The sequence below is a fragment of the Marmota flaviventris genome, chromosome 6 (assembly GCF_047511675.1).
Source record: "Marmota flaviventris isolate mMarFla1 chromosome 6, mMarFla1.hap1, whole genome shotgun sequence".
NCBI classification, from domain to species: Eukaryota; Metazoa; Chordata; class Mammalia; order Rodentia; family Sciuridae; genus Marmota; species Marmota flaviventris.
This window is the reverse complement of record NC_092503.1, coordinates 102,155,022-102,170,966: the sequence shown is the minus strand read 5'-3', so window position 1 is coordinate 102,170,966 and position 15,945 is coordinate 102,155,022. Positions and strand designations below refer to the sequence as shown.

The following is a 15,945-nucleotide window of genomic DNA, read 5'->3' as shown; positions in this document are numbered from 1 at the left end:
ATGTGCCATTATGAATCTGAACTGAATCTTAAAGGATGAATCAGAACTGACCAAGTGAAGGTGAGAAAGGACACTGAAAGCAAATGATAGTCTAAATATGGAGAAGAAATGCACAGTGTCTCCAAATGTTGCTGGAACATACATGGAGAAATGGAGCTGGAGAAGCAGATCAGCCATGGACAGAAGCCTGAATCATTTCTTTTTTTTTTTTTTTTTTTTTTTTTAGAGAGAGAAAGAGAAAGAGAATTTTTTAATATTTATTTTTTAGTTCTCAGCGGACACAACATCTTTGTTTGTATGTGGTGCTGAGGATTGAACCCGGGCCGCACGCCTGGATCATTTCTTGTAGGGGATAAGACCCCTTATAGACAGCATGCAAGAAAGAAGCATCAGATACGTGCTAGAAATGTAGTGTAGAGTAGGTGTGTTTATGTAGAGTATAGATCAACAAGGGACAAAGGTCAGAGCAAGGGCCATTTAGAAACCATTTCAGCATAGTCTGTAACAAGCGATGATGGGGCCAGATTTAGACAGTAGTTGTGGAGATAAAGTGAATATATCACAACCAAGAAACATGGGAAGTGAAACTGGGAGAAATTAGCAATTGAATGGACATGGAAATGAGAGGGGGAAGGAAATCTTAGATGAAGTCCAAGATTCTTGCTCATCAATTTCTTTGGATAATTTTTGGAGTTAGAATAACAACTATTTTATAGGTTGTTATAAACACATTGTTCATTTTATAGGTGTTTAATTGAGACTTAGAAAGATTATTGGCTTAATAAGCTAGACTAGTGATTGAATGTGCTCATCCTGGGGCTCTGTGGGGTTGGCCATCTCTGCTCTCCCCCCAACCTCTTTGGCTATGAAAAAGTTCTGGCCTGAGTGTCCTGATTCCAAGAGATTTTAACCCTAGAAATCCAAAATAGCTGTGTTATCAGACATTCTTCCAATCTATCCAGCGTGCCAGGGTTCACAGTGATTGCAGATTCACAGAGAAGATTGGGGTTGGGTGACAAGGAGAGCAATCTTCCAAGAACATGTTGATTATGTGCATAACATTTAGAATTGTCTACCTTAAAGAAAATAAAATATTTGAGAATGAATCTAACAAAACAGGTGAAAGACCTCTACAATAAAAACTACAGAACACTAAAGAAAGCAACTGTAAAAGATCTTAGAAATGGAAAGTTTTCCCATGTTCTTGAATAGGAAGAATTAATATTGTTAAAATAGCCATACTACCAAAAGCACTATACAGATTTAATGCAAGTCTTATTAAGGTTCTGATGACATTCTTCATAGAAACATAAAGAGCAGTCATGAAATTCATTTGGAAAAATAAGAGAGCCAGAATAGCCAAAGCAATCCTCAGCAAGGAGTAAAGCAGGAAGCATCACAATTCCAGATGTTACATTATATTACAGAGCTATAGTAACAAAAACAGCATTGTATTGGCACCAAAACAGACATGAAGACCAATGGCACAGAACAGAAGACAAACAGACAAACCCATGCAAATACAATTATCTCATACTTGACAAAGACATCATAAACATACATTGGAGAAAAGATAGCTTCAACAAATGATGCTAGGAAAACTGAAAATCTATATGTGATAAAATGAAATTAGACCCTATCTCTCACCCTGCACAAAACTCCACTCAAAGTGAGTCAAGAACTTAGGCATTAGATAAGAGACCCAGTGCCTACTAGAAGAAAAAAAAAGTAGGCTCAAATCTTTATTATGTCAGCTTAGGACCTGAATTCTTCAACAAGACTCCTAAAGAGCAAGAAGTAAAAACAAGAATCGGTAAATGGGATCCTATCAAACTAAAAAGCTTCTTCACAGCAAAGGAAACAATCAAGAATGTGAACAGAGAGCCTACAGAATGGGAGAAAATCTTTGCCACCTGTACCTCAGATAGAGCATTAATCTCCAGAATATATAAAGAAAAACTTAACACCAAAAACCCAAAATAACCCAATCTATAAATGGGCAAAGGAACTGAACAGGTACTTCACAGAAGAAGAAATATGAATGGTCAACAAATATATGAAAAAAATGTTCAACATCACTAGCAATTAGAGAAATTCAAATTAAAACTACACTGAGATTTCATCTCACTTTAGTCAGAATGGTAATTATCAAGAAAACAGATAAAAATAAATGTTGGCGAGGATGTGGGGAATAAATTACACTCATACATTGCTGGTGGGACTGCAAATTGGTGCAATCATTCTGGAAAGCAGTATAGAGATTCCTCATAAAACTTGGATTGGAACCACCATTTTATCCAGTTATCCCACTCCTCAATTTACACCCAAAGGTTTTAAAATCATCATACTACAGTAACCTAGCCATATCAATGTTTATAGCAGCTCATTTCACAATAGCTAAGCAATGGACCCAACCTAGGTGCTCTTCAAAGTTTGAGTTAATAAATAAATGTGGTACATATATACAACGGAATATTACTCGGCCCATAAAGAAGAATGAAATAATGGCATTTGTTGGTAAATGGATGGAGCTGTAGACTATCATGCTAAGTAAAAAAGCTAATACCCCAAAACCAAAATCTGAATATTCTCTCTGATATGCAGATGCTGATTCACAACATATGGGGAAGGGGGAATGGAAGTTCACCAGATTGGATGATGGGGGTAGGAATGGGAAAGACAGTAGAATGAATCAGACATAACTTTTTTATGTTCATATATAAATATATAAATATGAACCAGTGTAACTCCACATCAAATACAACCACAAGAATGGGAAGTTACACTCCATGTATGTATGATATGCCAAAATGCATTCTACTGCCATATATAATTAAAAAGAACAAATAAAAAAAGATTTGGAATTATCTGCATTTTTTAGCACTTGAACTTTCTGATAAATTACTTTGACTCTTTCCATCTGTATTCTCATCTGAAAAATGTAATTAATGCTACCCATCTCATAGTTAATGAATTTAGTTAATAAAATAGATATTGAGGTTGTATGTAAAACCCTCAGCAAGGGACTGACATTCTTGTTTATGTTGTCACTGTAAATATCACCTTGGGTGCTTCTTCAAATTCACCCTCAAACATGCTAATCGTGTTGTTAAAAGAAAAAGAAAAGCAAGGTTAAAATTCAGCAAGTAGAGGAGAGACCATTAGGGTAGAAGAAAGATATCAGGGGCAGAGAGGAGAGAAGGGCAAGAGGAGGAGTGAAATTGATGCATTATGTTATATGAATATACAAATATGCTGCAATGAAACCCACTATTCTCTGTAACTAATGTGCAAACATTTTAAATATTAAATTAAAGTGAATGGCATTTTTCCTATGACCTGTGAAATATCTTGCACTTTTGGCAAATACAAATTTGAGGTTTTGTATTGTTGTTGAGACAGGGTCTCACTATGTTGCCCAGGCTAGTCTCAAACTCCTGGACTCAAAGGATTCTCCTGCCTAAGTCTACCAAGTGGTAGGACTACAGGCATGGGCCACCAAGCCCAGCTTGCAACTGTAGATATTGATTGCTTCCTGGAATATGAACTCACTTAGACATACCTGCAATGACTTTGTGATTGTATCAAATCCTAGAATCTAGGTATTCTTCTTTAGCAACTGACTTTGTACTACTTATCTGAGTTCGCAATTTTATGCAAATTTCTAATTTTCAACATTCATTTTCTAGTGTGAGGGTTTACTCATGGATGGAATGCAATAGCTTAGCATCAATTTCAGCAAATTATAAGTTATTCAGTGAACACTCAGAGATGGGCTATCAGAGTAACTGGAAGAATATGCTCTTAGATGTTTAAATGCTATCTCTTTTCTGTAATTTTTCAGAACATAGAACAAGTCATGACTTTCCTTTTTTTCATTCAACTTGAATCTATCGATTTTGTATAGAAGTTTATGATACAGCCTTTTTTAATGTGCATCACAAGCCACATAACAATATTGATCAACAACAGATCACATCTGTGAAAGTGGCCCCATAAAATTATAATGGAGCTGACAAGGTCTTATCATCTAGTGATGTGGCAGCTCTTGTAGGAATATAGCACACAATACATGACTCATATGTTTGCAGTGATGCAGATGTAAATGAACCTACTGCACTGCCAGTCCTCTAAAATATGGCACATACAATTATGGGCCACACTGGATAATAACAATAATGAATGATAATAATAATAAGTGATATATGATAATAATAATGATAATAAATGGTGGCTTTACTAGTTTGTGTATTTACTATGCCATACTTTTCATTGTTATTTTAGAATGTACTTCTACTTATAAAACAAAAAAAATTATGTAAAACAGCCTGCTTGGCTACACTGGCAGCAGCCTCCTACAACTCACACTCAGCTCATCTCTTGATTAGTTCAAGAAGCCACCCTGAGTGAGTGATCTATCCCTGTGGTGCATTCGGTTTGTATGTGGTTCATACAAACATGAATTGCCTAGTGAGGCATTTCTATAGCAATGCATGACTGCAGAAACTAAAGCTGACATTGATAGAAGCAAATCTCAAACAAAACCAAAGAACTATCCGTGATAACAGGGACAGCTTCAGGTATTAATGGTCACAGAGAAATTGCCAGAAGAAAGAGGTATCAAGGAAGGGATGAGGCTTACAAGATGCAGGGACACAGTACCTGAGTGTGTCTGGTATAGGAAGAGCTCCTGTTTAGCACTGATCAGCCAGGCACTTTTGTGTACCACTGACCTGCAAAAGAAAAAAAAAAAGAAATTCTGTTTTTTTTAATAAAACATCATCTGAGATTATACTTATTCAATTGGCTGCCTTAGGAAGACTATGGACAAACTCCAAGACCGCAAGAACATTTTGGATATCAGTTCCCTTTAAACACACAAGAACAATACGGGTCAATTTTGTTTTCTAATCTATAAAATTAGTGTATGAGAATAAGAACTCCTTCAAAAAGTGTCACAAGCATTAAATGACAAATGTGAAGGGGCCCAGTACTGTGCTGGCCTATGGTAGATATCAGAGAGACTCTAGATGTGTTCTTGGGACAAAGTGAGAGAAAAAGAAGAAAAAAATTTCATACTTGGGGCTGTGTATCTATAGGTAACATGTCACTATCATCACAATTAATTTAATATTATCTAGATGATATACTTTTAAAGGAGTACCTAGCAAATCATATGGCATCAAAACATGAAGTAAGACCTACAGAAATCCAGAATCATAATTTCTCTCTCCAAAGCTGATGGTATTTGGACTCTTTCCTTCTTGAAGAAGGAAAGGAAATGCACAAAGCATTTCATGAAACTGTATCCCACATAAGGCATGTGGGACAAGTTTAGATCTACAAAATTTAGGGATTACCTAAGAGGTAATTCCCAAAACTCTATACCACCACGACATTGAAATAGGTACAATGCCTCTAGATTAGGCATAGGATGCAATTATGCTCATCCAAGTCAAAGAAATCATTATGCTATTTCATTATACTGTTCTGTTTATGTATGGTTGAAATTTTCCATTATAAAAGGTTAAAAAAAAAAGAAAGGAAGATGAGAGAATCAGGCAGTATAAGATGACGACAAACTTGCCTACTCCCGGTTACTTACTTTCCTTTGTTAAACACTGAGAAACTAACATTCTGGGAGCCTGAAACACAAAGGAACAGACATTAGTACAGGGATCTGCATGAATCTCCTGGGCTGTTGCTACCATAAACCCAAAGACTCCGAAGTCATCAAATTACCACCCAAACCTGTTATTTATTTTTTTTTTTGGTGGTGCACAAAATAAATATCTTAGGCAGCACCATCAGCAATGTAGATTTCCAAAGACAAAAGGACAAATAGAATAGTGCAGAGCAGCTAAGAGCTCAGCCTGGACTTAGACTGAGTGTGACTTCAATCCTGATCCACTGGTTACCAGCTTTAATTTTCTCACCTGTAAAGTGGAAATAATTCCAACAACTTCACAGGCTCTTTGTGGGGATCAAGTTAGTTTATAAATAAGCTGCTTTGTGTGGTATGTTTTAGGGGGTTCTCAGCACATGATAGTTATTATTTTCATGAGAACCAATTGTTGAAATGTTGTTTCTGCATACAGAGAATGAAATGGGTAAGACTTTAAAATTATGTCACTTCTCTAACAGACCAATGTAATCGCCTTCCACACGGCACTGCAGAGTACCAAGACCACGGTCTTCCTGAGAAGGATAGCTAAGGAAAAGACAAACAGGTGAGAATGTCAGATGACTCAGCTCACAAGTTCTGACTCTTTAACCAGCAAAGTAATAAATAAAAGGCAAATTGGCCACAGAAAATTGATGGTACTAAAGTTATCACAAGCTCATTGGGCAAGTTCTTACTAACAAGTTATGAATGAAAAAAAAAAAGCTAAGTCAAACAGGGCATGAGAGACAAAATTTAACTTATTCCTAGCTTCCATTTGGTATCTTCTAAAATCTATAGCAAAACTCTTATGAAAAAAAAAGTATGAACCCCAAAAAGGGCGATCCTGTGTAAATGAAGACTCTAGGAAGAAACTACATTGTAAAAAGTTATAAAACTTGCTCTACTAAACACTAGTCCCCAAAAGCAAAGCCATGAAATGTAATTCTTGCCAGAGCCTCGAAGAAAACCCACCCAGTTCAGGGCAAAGTAAAAAATCTAGCAAGATGGTTACACAAGCTGAAGCACATAGATACTCATTTTTAAAAAGTTGTTTTTTGTTTTTTTTCTTTGGGTTAGTTATGACAGTATAGTGGCTAAGAACATGAACCCTGGAGGCCAATTAGTCAGACAGGTCTCTGGTCATAGCTCTGCCACTTGCTCTGAAAGACTTGAGCCAATTACTTAACCTCCCTGTGCCTCAGCATTCTCACCTATAGAGTCAGACTACTGGCCATACATATTCACAAGATCATCGAGAGACTTAAACGTAAAAGCATTAGAGCAAGCCTTGACCTAGAGTAAGTTCTTAGTAAGTATTAGCGATTTGTTTTCATGGAAAGTTTTACAAAGTTTTAGATTCCACTTCAATTTACATTTCGAATCAATTCCTGTGTCCTTTCACATAAGTCTACATAAAAAGTCAGTTAACACTCATGAGTGATTTACATTTTTAAAAGGTGTGTGCTATATTCATGAGGAAGAACCTAAAAACATACACATTATCAGGAAAAGAAAAACACTCACTGGCTTCCTGTCTGCCTGTTTATCAGAGAGCAAGGAGTGACCCAACTGTCTCCTTGAGCTTCCAAGATCAACGGGCTGGATAAGAAAAAAAAAAAAAAAAAAAAAAAGTCAAGAGACAGTAGTGTGATGCTCCCAGCAAACATTCCTGTCAAAGCTTGGAGGACACACAGTTATGAACATTTTCCTTCAGAAATGTTCATATGGCTGAGGCCTGAGGGCTGTGTCTTAAATGGATGTTTAGTCAAATTCTTGGCCAGAAACTAGGGATGCCCTCATGGCCCAAGCCTTCAGACTGCAGAGGGAGCATTTGTCCTTTCTCCCAAAACATACCTCTATTATCTCCACGTTGGCCATACTGGGTCTACAGAGCTATCCAGCTCTTAAAGACTGGATCCCAGAACAAAGCTGAGATGGATCCAAGTAGCAAATATGGCATACTGTCAAGAATGTCCTTGGAATATCTATTTTTTACAGGAAGAGAAATAGCCTTATAAGACAAGCTGACCATTATTCAATGCCAGGAATGCTGGACAGAATCAAAGAGACAGAGAACAGAGGAGAATGCCTCCGATCCATCCAGGGTGAAGGACTAATTAGACCCAGGCCCTGTGCAGGTGGGGAACAGTGTGAGTATATGGTTTGTCTACTTTTTAAATCCTCACTGGGATTGTTTCATCTGTTGAATGATGAGAGTTGCTTAGTGCTTCCCACAAGCTCCCCAGTTTCAACACTCTCTATCTTGTTCAGGTCTTTTCCTAGCATGAATGACTCAATAGTAACATTTCCACTTAATGATTGTCCAATAAAAAAAAACTGGTGTGGACATCCTAATCATTTCCAGAGAACATTACAAGTTCAATGGCATTTCATACCCATGTGCATTTTTTCTTCTGATCCCACTATAAATAGCATTTCTAAATGCACAAATGGGAAAACTAAGCCAGAAATTTTTAATGTGCTTTTGGTTTACGTATTATTTTTACAGATTTTATTTTATCCTGAGAAATAAGGGGATAAAGAGAAAGAGTAAAAAAAAAATCCATGGATGTAACTACAGTACAATTCGCACTGAGCCTAAAGTGATAGTTGTCAGTAAATAAATGGACCAACTTAATCGACCAGTCACAATTACATGAACAAAGTCAAAGCTGAAGCCCACACCACCAGGGTCCATAAACTGTAAAGAGAAAAATAGCAATTCTGTGCCAATTGCTTAAAATTTATTGCTATTGGGGAAGCCGGCCTCAGGAAGTCATCCAGCATTTATGTAACGGGTTGAACACAGAACATGCATACCTATCGATGTACTCAGCATCAAAATCAAAGGTCTCCAACTTCCCAGTGATAATCCAGCCATACACCTTAATTAGTTTCCCTGTTTTAAGAAGAGTTTTAAAGATTGAATGCAGTTAGCTCAAACAATTAATGTAAAACATACAGCCTGCAATGTGTATGAAACATACATATACCCAATATGGCAAAGCTGATCATCATGCCTAAAATTCACACTTTTGAAATAAACTATATAACAGTAAAGTTAATAGTGTGATCCAGAGATCAATATTACACACTAGAAAGGCTAAAATAAAATAACCAATTATTTCAAACATAGGCTTAATTATCTATGCAAGGAGTATACAAGGGGTAATGATTCTTCTTCATGGTATCATAAAGTGGGAGGTTTTCAGAAAGAGGGGCCAGTTTATGCACATTTCCCCCACCCATTCTCATAGCTTCATGTAGACCATCCACCCAACGTGGGATCTAAGAACAATGTGCAGTGGGTGCCCTATCTCTATAGGACTTTCCCCAGGACACTTGCTAAAATAAACATGTGATACCACATGATCTCGTTCCTATGTAAAATCTTAAAAAGTTGATTTCATAGAAGTTGAGAGTAGAATAATAGTTCCCAGGGGGGCTGAGATTGTGGCTCAGCGGTAGAGTGCTCTCCTAGCACGGGTGGGACCCAGGTTGGATCCTCAGCACCACATAAAAATAAAGGAATTGTGTTGTGTCCATCTTCACCTAAAAAAATATATATTAAAAAAAAGAATAGTAGTTCCCAGGGGCTGGAAAGAGTCGGGAAGGGAGGGATGAAAAAACGTCAGTCAGCTGGAGGCCAGTTACAGTTAGAAAGAAAAACTAAGTTCTGGTGTTCTATTGTAAAGTAGGGTGACTACATGTAACGATAATGTACAACATTTTTTTAAAAGCTAGAAGAAAGGATTTAAATGTTTTCACCACAAAGAAGTGATAAAGGTTGAGGAACTCAATATGCAAACCCCAATTTGAACATTTCATACTATGTATACATACTCCATAAACATGTACAAGTTTTATGTGTTGATTAAAATAAGAAAATAAACATGTGATATGAAGAAGCTCATATCAGACAATCCAGTGGGTCCCAGCTACTTGGGAGACTGAATCAAGAGGATCATTTGGGCTCAAGAGTTCAAGATCAGTCTGGGAAACATAGTGAGACCCTATCTCAAAAAAAAAAAAAAACAGATTAAGCAAATTGGAGTTATGACAACAGTTGGTTTCTGCCCAACACCAATCTATGGATGATGACTTCTATCCTTGGGCCTCCTCTATACCTCTTGCAAGGATTTCCACTAGGTAGCAAGTTTTTCCTTAATCTGCTCCTTATCGAGTACACATAAATGCAGATGCAGCTATCAGCAATGCCCCCTCAGCAAAAAGCACTCCATGCCACTCCTGCACCAGTGCTCATAGGAGTTGGGGAGCCCCTGACAGATACTACAAGAGCTGGTTTATTTCATATTTGGGGGAAAAAAACGAAACTTGGACCTTTGGAACTGCACAAGACAAGGTTTTAGGCAAATACACCCTTATAAGATGATATAGCTAAAATTTACCACACAGCTCCACAATTATTTGGATGTGTGTGCCTTTCAAATAATTAGAGAATCTAGTCATCTCCTCTGTAAACTTCTAGCCTCACTGAAAATGTTTAGAGATGGGAGAGGTGTTGTTTGGTGAGATAAAACCTTATAAAGTGAGAAAGAAAAGAGTGCCTACCAGGTTCATCAGGTCACTGAACCCAGAGGACTCTGGGTCTCTCTACGGACACTTAAAGCCACCAAAAAACATCACCAAGCTTCTACCTTGATACTACGCTTGTGAGTTATTAATAAGAAGTAACTCTCATCTACAGTCATTGGATAACTTGTGCTGAAATGATAGGAACTTTTAGGGTGGTACTAAAGCCATCCCACAGATGGATGGGTAGAAAGAGCAGGAACCCAGATTTAGACAAAGGTCACAGAGTTCCCAGGGGTATAGAGTCTCGAGTTCTCTGATACTGCTAAAAACTGGCAGAATAATTCACTTCAACTTTAATAGAGCTGAACTAGTGATTTCCTAGCTTTAATGGGCATGACTTCTAGTTTTGTAGGCACAATTTTAAAAAGAAATAACAGGTTGTAGATATTAGGAAAACCTGTGAATTTTTGTTTTGTTTCTAAACAAAGAAGCCCAACTGAGGTTGATTAATGGCTAAACCAGACCACTGTGCCAGGGGATTCTGTCACAGCAAAGGACTGTTAACCACCACATATCAAAATTCAACTGCTCCTAAAACGTTGTCTCTCCTGTCCCTACCTCCTCCCCCCGTCTCCCTAGCTGCTACTCTGGGCAGGCTTCCCAAATGAAATGAGACTAATCGCCTGGAAAGTGATTGCAAAGCTGCAGCCGTGTGGATGCTGCCTGGAGGGACCACTCCAGCCTGGCCAACCACCAGTCGTTCCCCCAGAAAGTGGAGGACCCAGTGTGCAGAACTCCACCTCAGTGGTAGAAATGGGCTTGACAGATCTGAGTGCCAACTGACATCCCATTTCACACCTCTCAGGGCTGGCTCCTTCCTCATCCTTCACCTTAACAAGACTTCTGCCATCTAAACAGGAGCTTTCTAACACTGGAGCAGCAGGAACCCAAACATATGCATGGGATTTTCACAGATCTCATCTCTTTAATAAAACATATCACATCTTGGTTGCTCAGATTAATGGAATGGAACAGATCTGTGAAAAGCCCAGGAGTGAGATAATGCTGAATTCATGTTATTTGAAATGTAATTTAAATACACATATAATCTGTGTCTATACACACATGCACACACACAAAAACACAAAAAATGCACAAATACTTTTCCATAACTTAGATATTCATTCTGACATTCTTGGCCAGCCAAGTCAATCAAAACAATTAGATCTATTTATGCATTTAGACACAACCATATATAAAAAATGGAGCAACTTATATTGTCACACTTATACAATTCTGGAAACACTGAAAAATTGGAAAGCCTGAAATATAGAGAGAAATTTGCCAAGAATAAGACAGCAAAGTGTCTTATTAGTCATGTTTACTACTTAGTTTTAAGACAGACTTAGCAATTCCTGAATCCATTTCTCAGTTGTAATCCCATCTCCTTTTATATAAATCCCCCCATCTTTACACAATCTCCTTCTCTTCTGTCCTCCTAATCATTATGTGTCTGCTTTATATATTCTCTAACTTGTAAACAAATCCCTAGAGAAAGACCAGGGCTCATGGCCTTCCAAATGGTATCCAGCACAATGAAACATAAGGAAAAATGATGGATCCATGGGCCTCTCTGGATTCCAATCTCAGCTGTGTCATGGATTAGCTCTATGACTTTGGTCAATTTATATAACCTCCTGCTATCTCCTTTCCTCATCTCAAAATGAAAATAATAATAGCTCCTCTCCTATATCATCAGGTTCCTGCAAAAGTCTAGTAAGATAATATATATGAAGAGCTTAGAATGGAATTTGGAGCACAGTAAGGGTTTGGTTAGGGTTTGTTCTTACTTGGATGATTATAAAGTTAAGAGCAATAGTTATTTCTTTTTCCTCCATTCTCCAGCATCAACTGGTTTGATTTTGCTGGCTTCTTTTTCTTATCATGTTTGACTTTCTTATCAGTGAAGTAATAGAACAAAAGTGCCCAGAGGTGAAACCAAACCAGGTTGAAAATGAACCAGAGAACGAGACTTATTTTCAAAACAATAACAGAGAAGAAGTTATTTTTTCCCAATTACAGAGACCATCCACCTAGGCAAAAGTTAGCAACAAACTTTGGAAAAGGGATTCCCAATTATTCCCATGTTAATAGAAGATTTCTTACCTGGAACTCCACTTGGTGGATTAACTTGGTAAACAATCGGTGTCTGTGCCTTGGAAAACTGTTTTAAAAAATATCATCACATTTTATATCAATATCCAAGTTAAATATCCATGAACATCAGAGATACAAGCCATTTCTCATAAAGCATTAGTCTAAAATAGGGAATGGATACTTTGCCTCAAATCACCTTCATCCCTACATTTCCATGAGGCAGAGATGACAGAAATTATTACATTTCTTCTACAGATGAAGTAAAGGGAATTTGATCATGTCATACATGCATGTCCTGCCCCATACTGTCCAAATTTTGGTAAACCTATTGCTCTACCTGCTCACCTACCATACCCAACCTAAGCACACATTTTACTAGAAGGAAAGGTAGACAAGCCATCACACAGAAATGTCTATCTTTAAAATCCATTATTATAATCTGATGTCTTCAAGTCTTGAAGGTGTTTGTTTTTCTAGAAAATAATTTTTTTGTTTAAATGTAAGTATCATGACAAATTACTCTCAGCCAGCATCCTGGGAAGGATCAGCAAGCAACAAAAAAAAAAATGAGAAATTAGAAATACATGAGTGAGGTGCTCATTGGAGAAATGGAAGATATCTGTTGGAAGGAAAATGACTCAAAACACTCAAGGAAGGGAAAACAATATTGTTCTTCAACAAGGAGGAAAATGGTATTGATTGGAGACATGGGAGCCTGCCAAAGCCTGGTCACAGTATTCCAAATCAACTTTCAATGCCTCCGCCTCATGAAGCACATCATCTGTTGATCACAAGCTCCATATTTAAAGGATGATGCTTGATTCAGTTGCTACTGCATCCACCATGCATAGGCTGGTATGAAAAAGATGTTCAAATTTTTGTGAACTTGGATCTGGAATGACTAATACACTGCTGGGAAGAAAAGCTGGGGGATGGGAGAATTTCAGGAATTCCATCTCACCTATGATCATCTGGATTCGTCTAAGATTAGTGAAATACTCCTTCAGGAAATCATGACAAGCCCAGTGTGAAGAAATGAAGAAGCACAAAAGATGGACTGACTAGATCAAAGTTTGATCATGAGCTAATGCCTCACTCAGGGAGAGACTTAGTCACTCCCACCTTCCCTAGTCTCCTAAACTGCCTCCATTCCATACAACCTACAAGGTTTCCCATTTGCAAAACAAACTACAGCAAATCCTTCTGTTTGGTCTGCTTCCAGCATGGCAGGAGTTTGCCTTCCCAGAAGAACATCACCAAAGAATCCCTCAATAGTTAATCAACAGCCCTAAACAGACATTAAGAATCAACAGACATTTCAACAAAGCTGATGGTGCCTGTCAAGTGTGGGTTTGTGTATTGATCTGTACAGATATACAATCTTCCATCAAGGTTATTTTCCTCATTCTGTAAAGAAAAAGGTTAGAAAAGGGTTCACAGAAAATATGTACAGTCAGGAGGTCAAAATAAGAATGCTGTGACTTCACAGTTTAGGAGATGCCTATGGTGGTACCAAAAGATAAAAATGAACACTGTTCTGCACACACCTGCCAAACATTCAATCCCTATCCCAGCCTTCCAGCCAAGAGCTGCAGCCAGGCCTTCGTCTGCCATCAGGATGGCCTTTAACCAAAGTTATTTCAATTGGAACTTTATCATAGGAACCTCCTGAATAAAGCACAGCAGTGGGTACTGTCCCATCTTGCACGTGTTAGAAATGGAGACAGGGGAACCACTGAGTTCAAACCAAATAAGGAAGTATGCCTGTCAGTTTCCACTGGGAAATCTAAGACCCACTCAGTCTGTGATCCTTCAACCAAAGTCTGTGGGGAATGCAGTGACTCCTTTATTGTTCCCTCCTAACTCCCCTGAGAGTGATGGAGAGTGCTCAGGGTTAAACCAAAAAAAAAAAAAATCACTTCTGATTCTCTCTGAACTGGCACAACATAAAATGATATATTTCTAAGAGAAAGTGGCCCCTGGTCACCCACCAGGCTAGAGACATGACAGTGAAAAATTAATGAGCTTCCAAATCAAGCTTCCCACATGCTGATCCTTGAGCCCAAGTGAGGTCAGCAATGGCAAGACTGGGTGGTGGTGTGTGTGTGTGGGGGGGGGGTGGCACAGATTAGAATGATAAAGCCACAGCCACCAGCTGCCTAATAAACCTTTTGTGAGTTGTTCGAACTTGTCAATGCCCGCAGCAGGCTCTTTGGAGTGGACTGGCAAGACAGAATTAATTTTTAATGTGCATGGTTCCCCTAGTCCTGGTCCCAAAGCAAAGAGACACACTGAATTTTACTGAGCTTGGAACGCCTCTCATTAACTGCATCCCCTGGTGATTTTTCATCAACTCACCATGCTAGTTGAATCACTGACAGACTTGTTTTCTTTAATGTACAATTTTAGGAAGTGTTTTTCTTCTCCCCACCCCCTGCCCTCTCTCCTTGATGCTCTTTTAATAAGTAGAAAAACTACTATCTGGGATAAAAAGGAACATGGAGAATAAGGAGCATCTTGACCGGTTCTCTTCTGCTGAATTTCCTGAGACGGTGCAGAAGTGGTAATGCTGCTCTTAATAAGAAAGAATGGTGAAAAAATTTTTTCTGTCCACTGCATATGTGCAAAAGCAAAATTTCAGAAAACAAGATTTCTATTAAACTGGGAAAGAAATTGATGAGTGTCAATGGAGAGTGTGTTCCAAATTTCAAAATAAATTGCCTAAATTTCATATGTATTATATTAGAGATGAATCCAAAGGGTAAAGTTCTAAAAGAGCACAGGTGAACCACTAAATTGCCTTCTTTATAACACTGAGGCACTCTTTGCCATTAGCAGCACTCCCAAAGCTCTGCTTTTTTTATGAAAAGACTAGGGCCTCACCTTCGAGATAGTATTAACATGTCAGTATAACTCATCTGAAATGAGCCTTAGACTGATCCAAACAAAGAATTAAGGCCCTGCATAGACATCAAGGCTCAACAATAAGTCAGACACCGGCCTCATAAAATCTCTCTCTCTCTCTCTCTCTCTCTCTCTCTCTCTCTCTTTCTCTCTCCCTCTCTTTCTCTTTCTCTCCCCTCCCTCTCTTCCTCCCTCCTTTTTGATCTATCTGAACATGACAAAGAATTCCACAAGCAAATCCCTTTCTAGTGTTGGGAAGAATAGCAGAAATGTGCCATGAAGCAGAGAGAATGAGAGGGTAGAAGTTGGGTTCCTGCACCAGGGAACTTGGGTTCCTGAGTCCCCTCATCATCCTAACAATCAGCATGAGCTCGGCTAAAAAAATGAAACTCTAACTCACAAAGGTAATCTTTCCACTCTTCTATGAACTTCAAGTGAGCAGATTTAGTTAGATTTAGATGCAGGTTCAAATCCTGGTTCTTTCATTTATTACCTGGGTGATATAAGCAAATTATTTAAACTTCCTAAGCCTCAGGTTGCTCATCTCTAAAAACAGATAACAAATGGCCACCTCCGAAAATTGTTATGAGCATTACACTGTGTACAAAAAGTACAGAGCTGGATGCTGACATACTATCCTTTCATTAGAAACCCCATAAATACCATTCACCTTTCTTCTTATT

The 15,945-nt window shown here is 38.2% G+C and overlaps 1 protein-coding gene across 1 annotated transcript in view; it reads right to left on the bottom strand.

The window, feature by feature from the left end:
• Window positions 1-15,945, bottom strand: part of Pkhd1 (PKHD1 ciliary IPT domain containing fibrocystin/polyductin) — a 432,276-nt gene that overhangs the window by 411,323 nt on the left and 5,008 nt on the right. The window contains exons 5-10 of the mRNA XM_027938269.2: window positions 12,368-12,425; window positions 8,486-8,564; window positions 7,190-7,264; window positions 6,147-6,211; window positions 5,606-5,645; window positions 4,663-4,733 (exon numbers count right to left, since the gene is read on the bottom strand). Of these exons, the coding sequence (XP_027794070.2) occupies window positions 4,663-4,733; window positions 5,606-5,645; window positions 6,147-6,211; window positions 7,190-7,264; window positions 8,486-8,564; window positions 12,368-12,425 (388 nt within the window). The remainder of the gene's footprint in view (window positions 1-4,662; window positions 4,734-5,605; window positions 5,646-6,146; window positions 6,212-7,189; window positions 7,265-8,485; window positions 8,565-12,367; window positions 12,426-15,945) is intronic.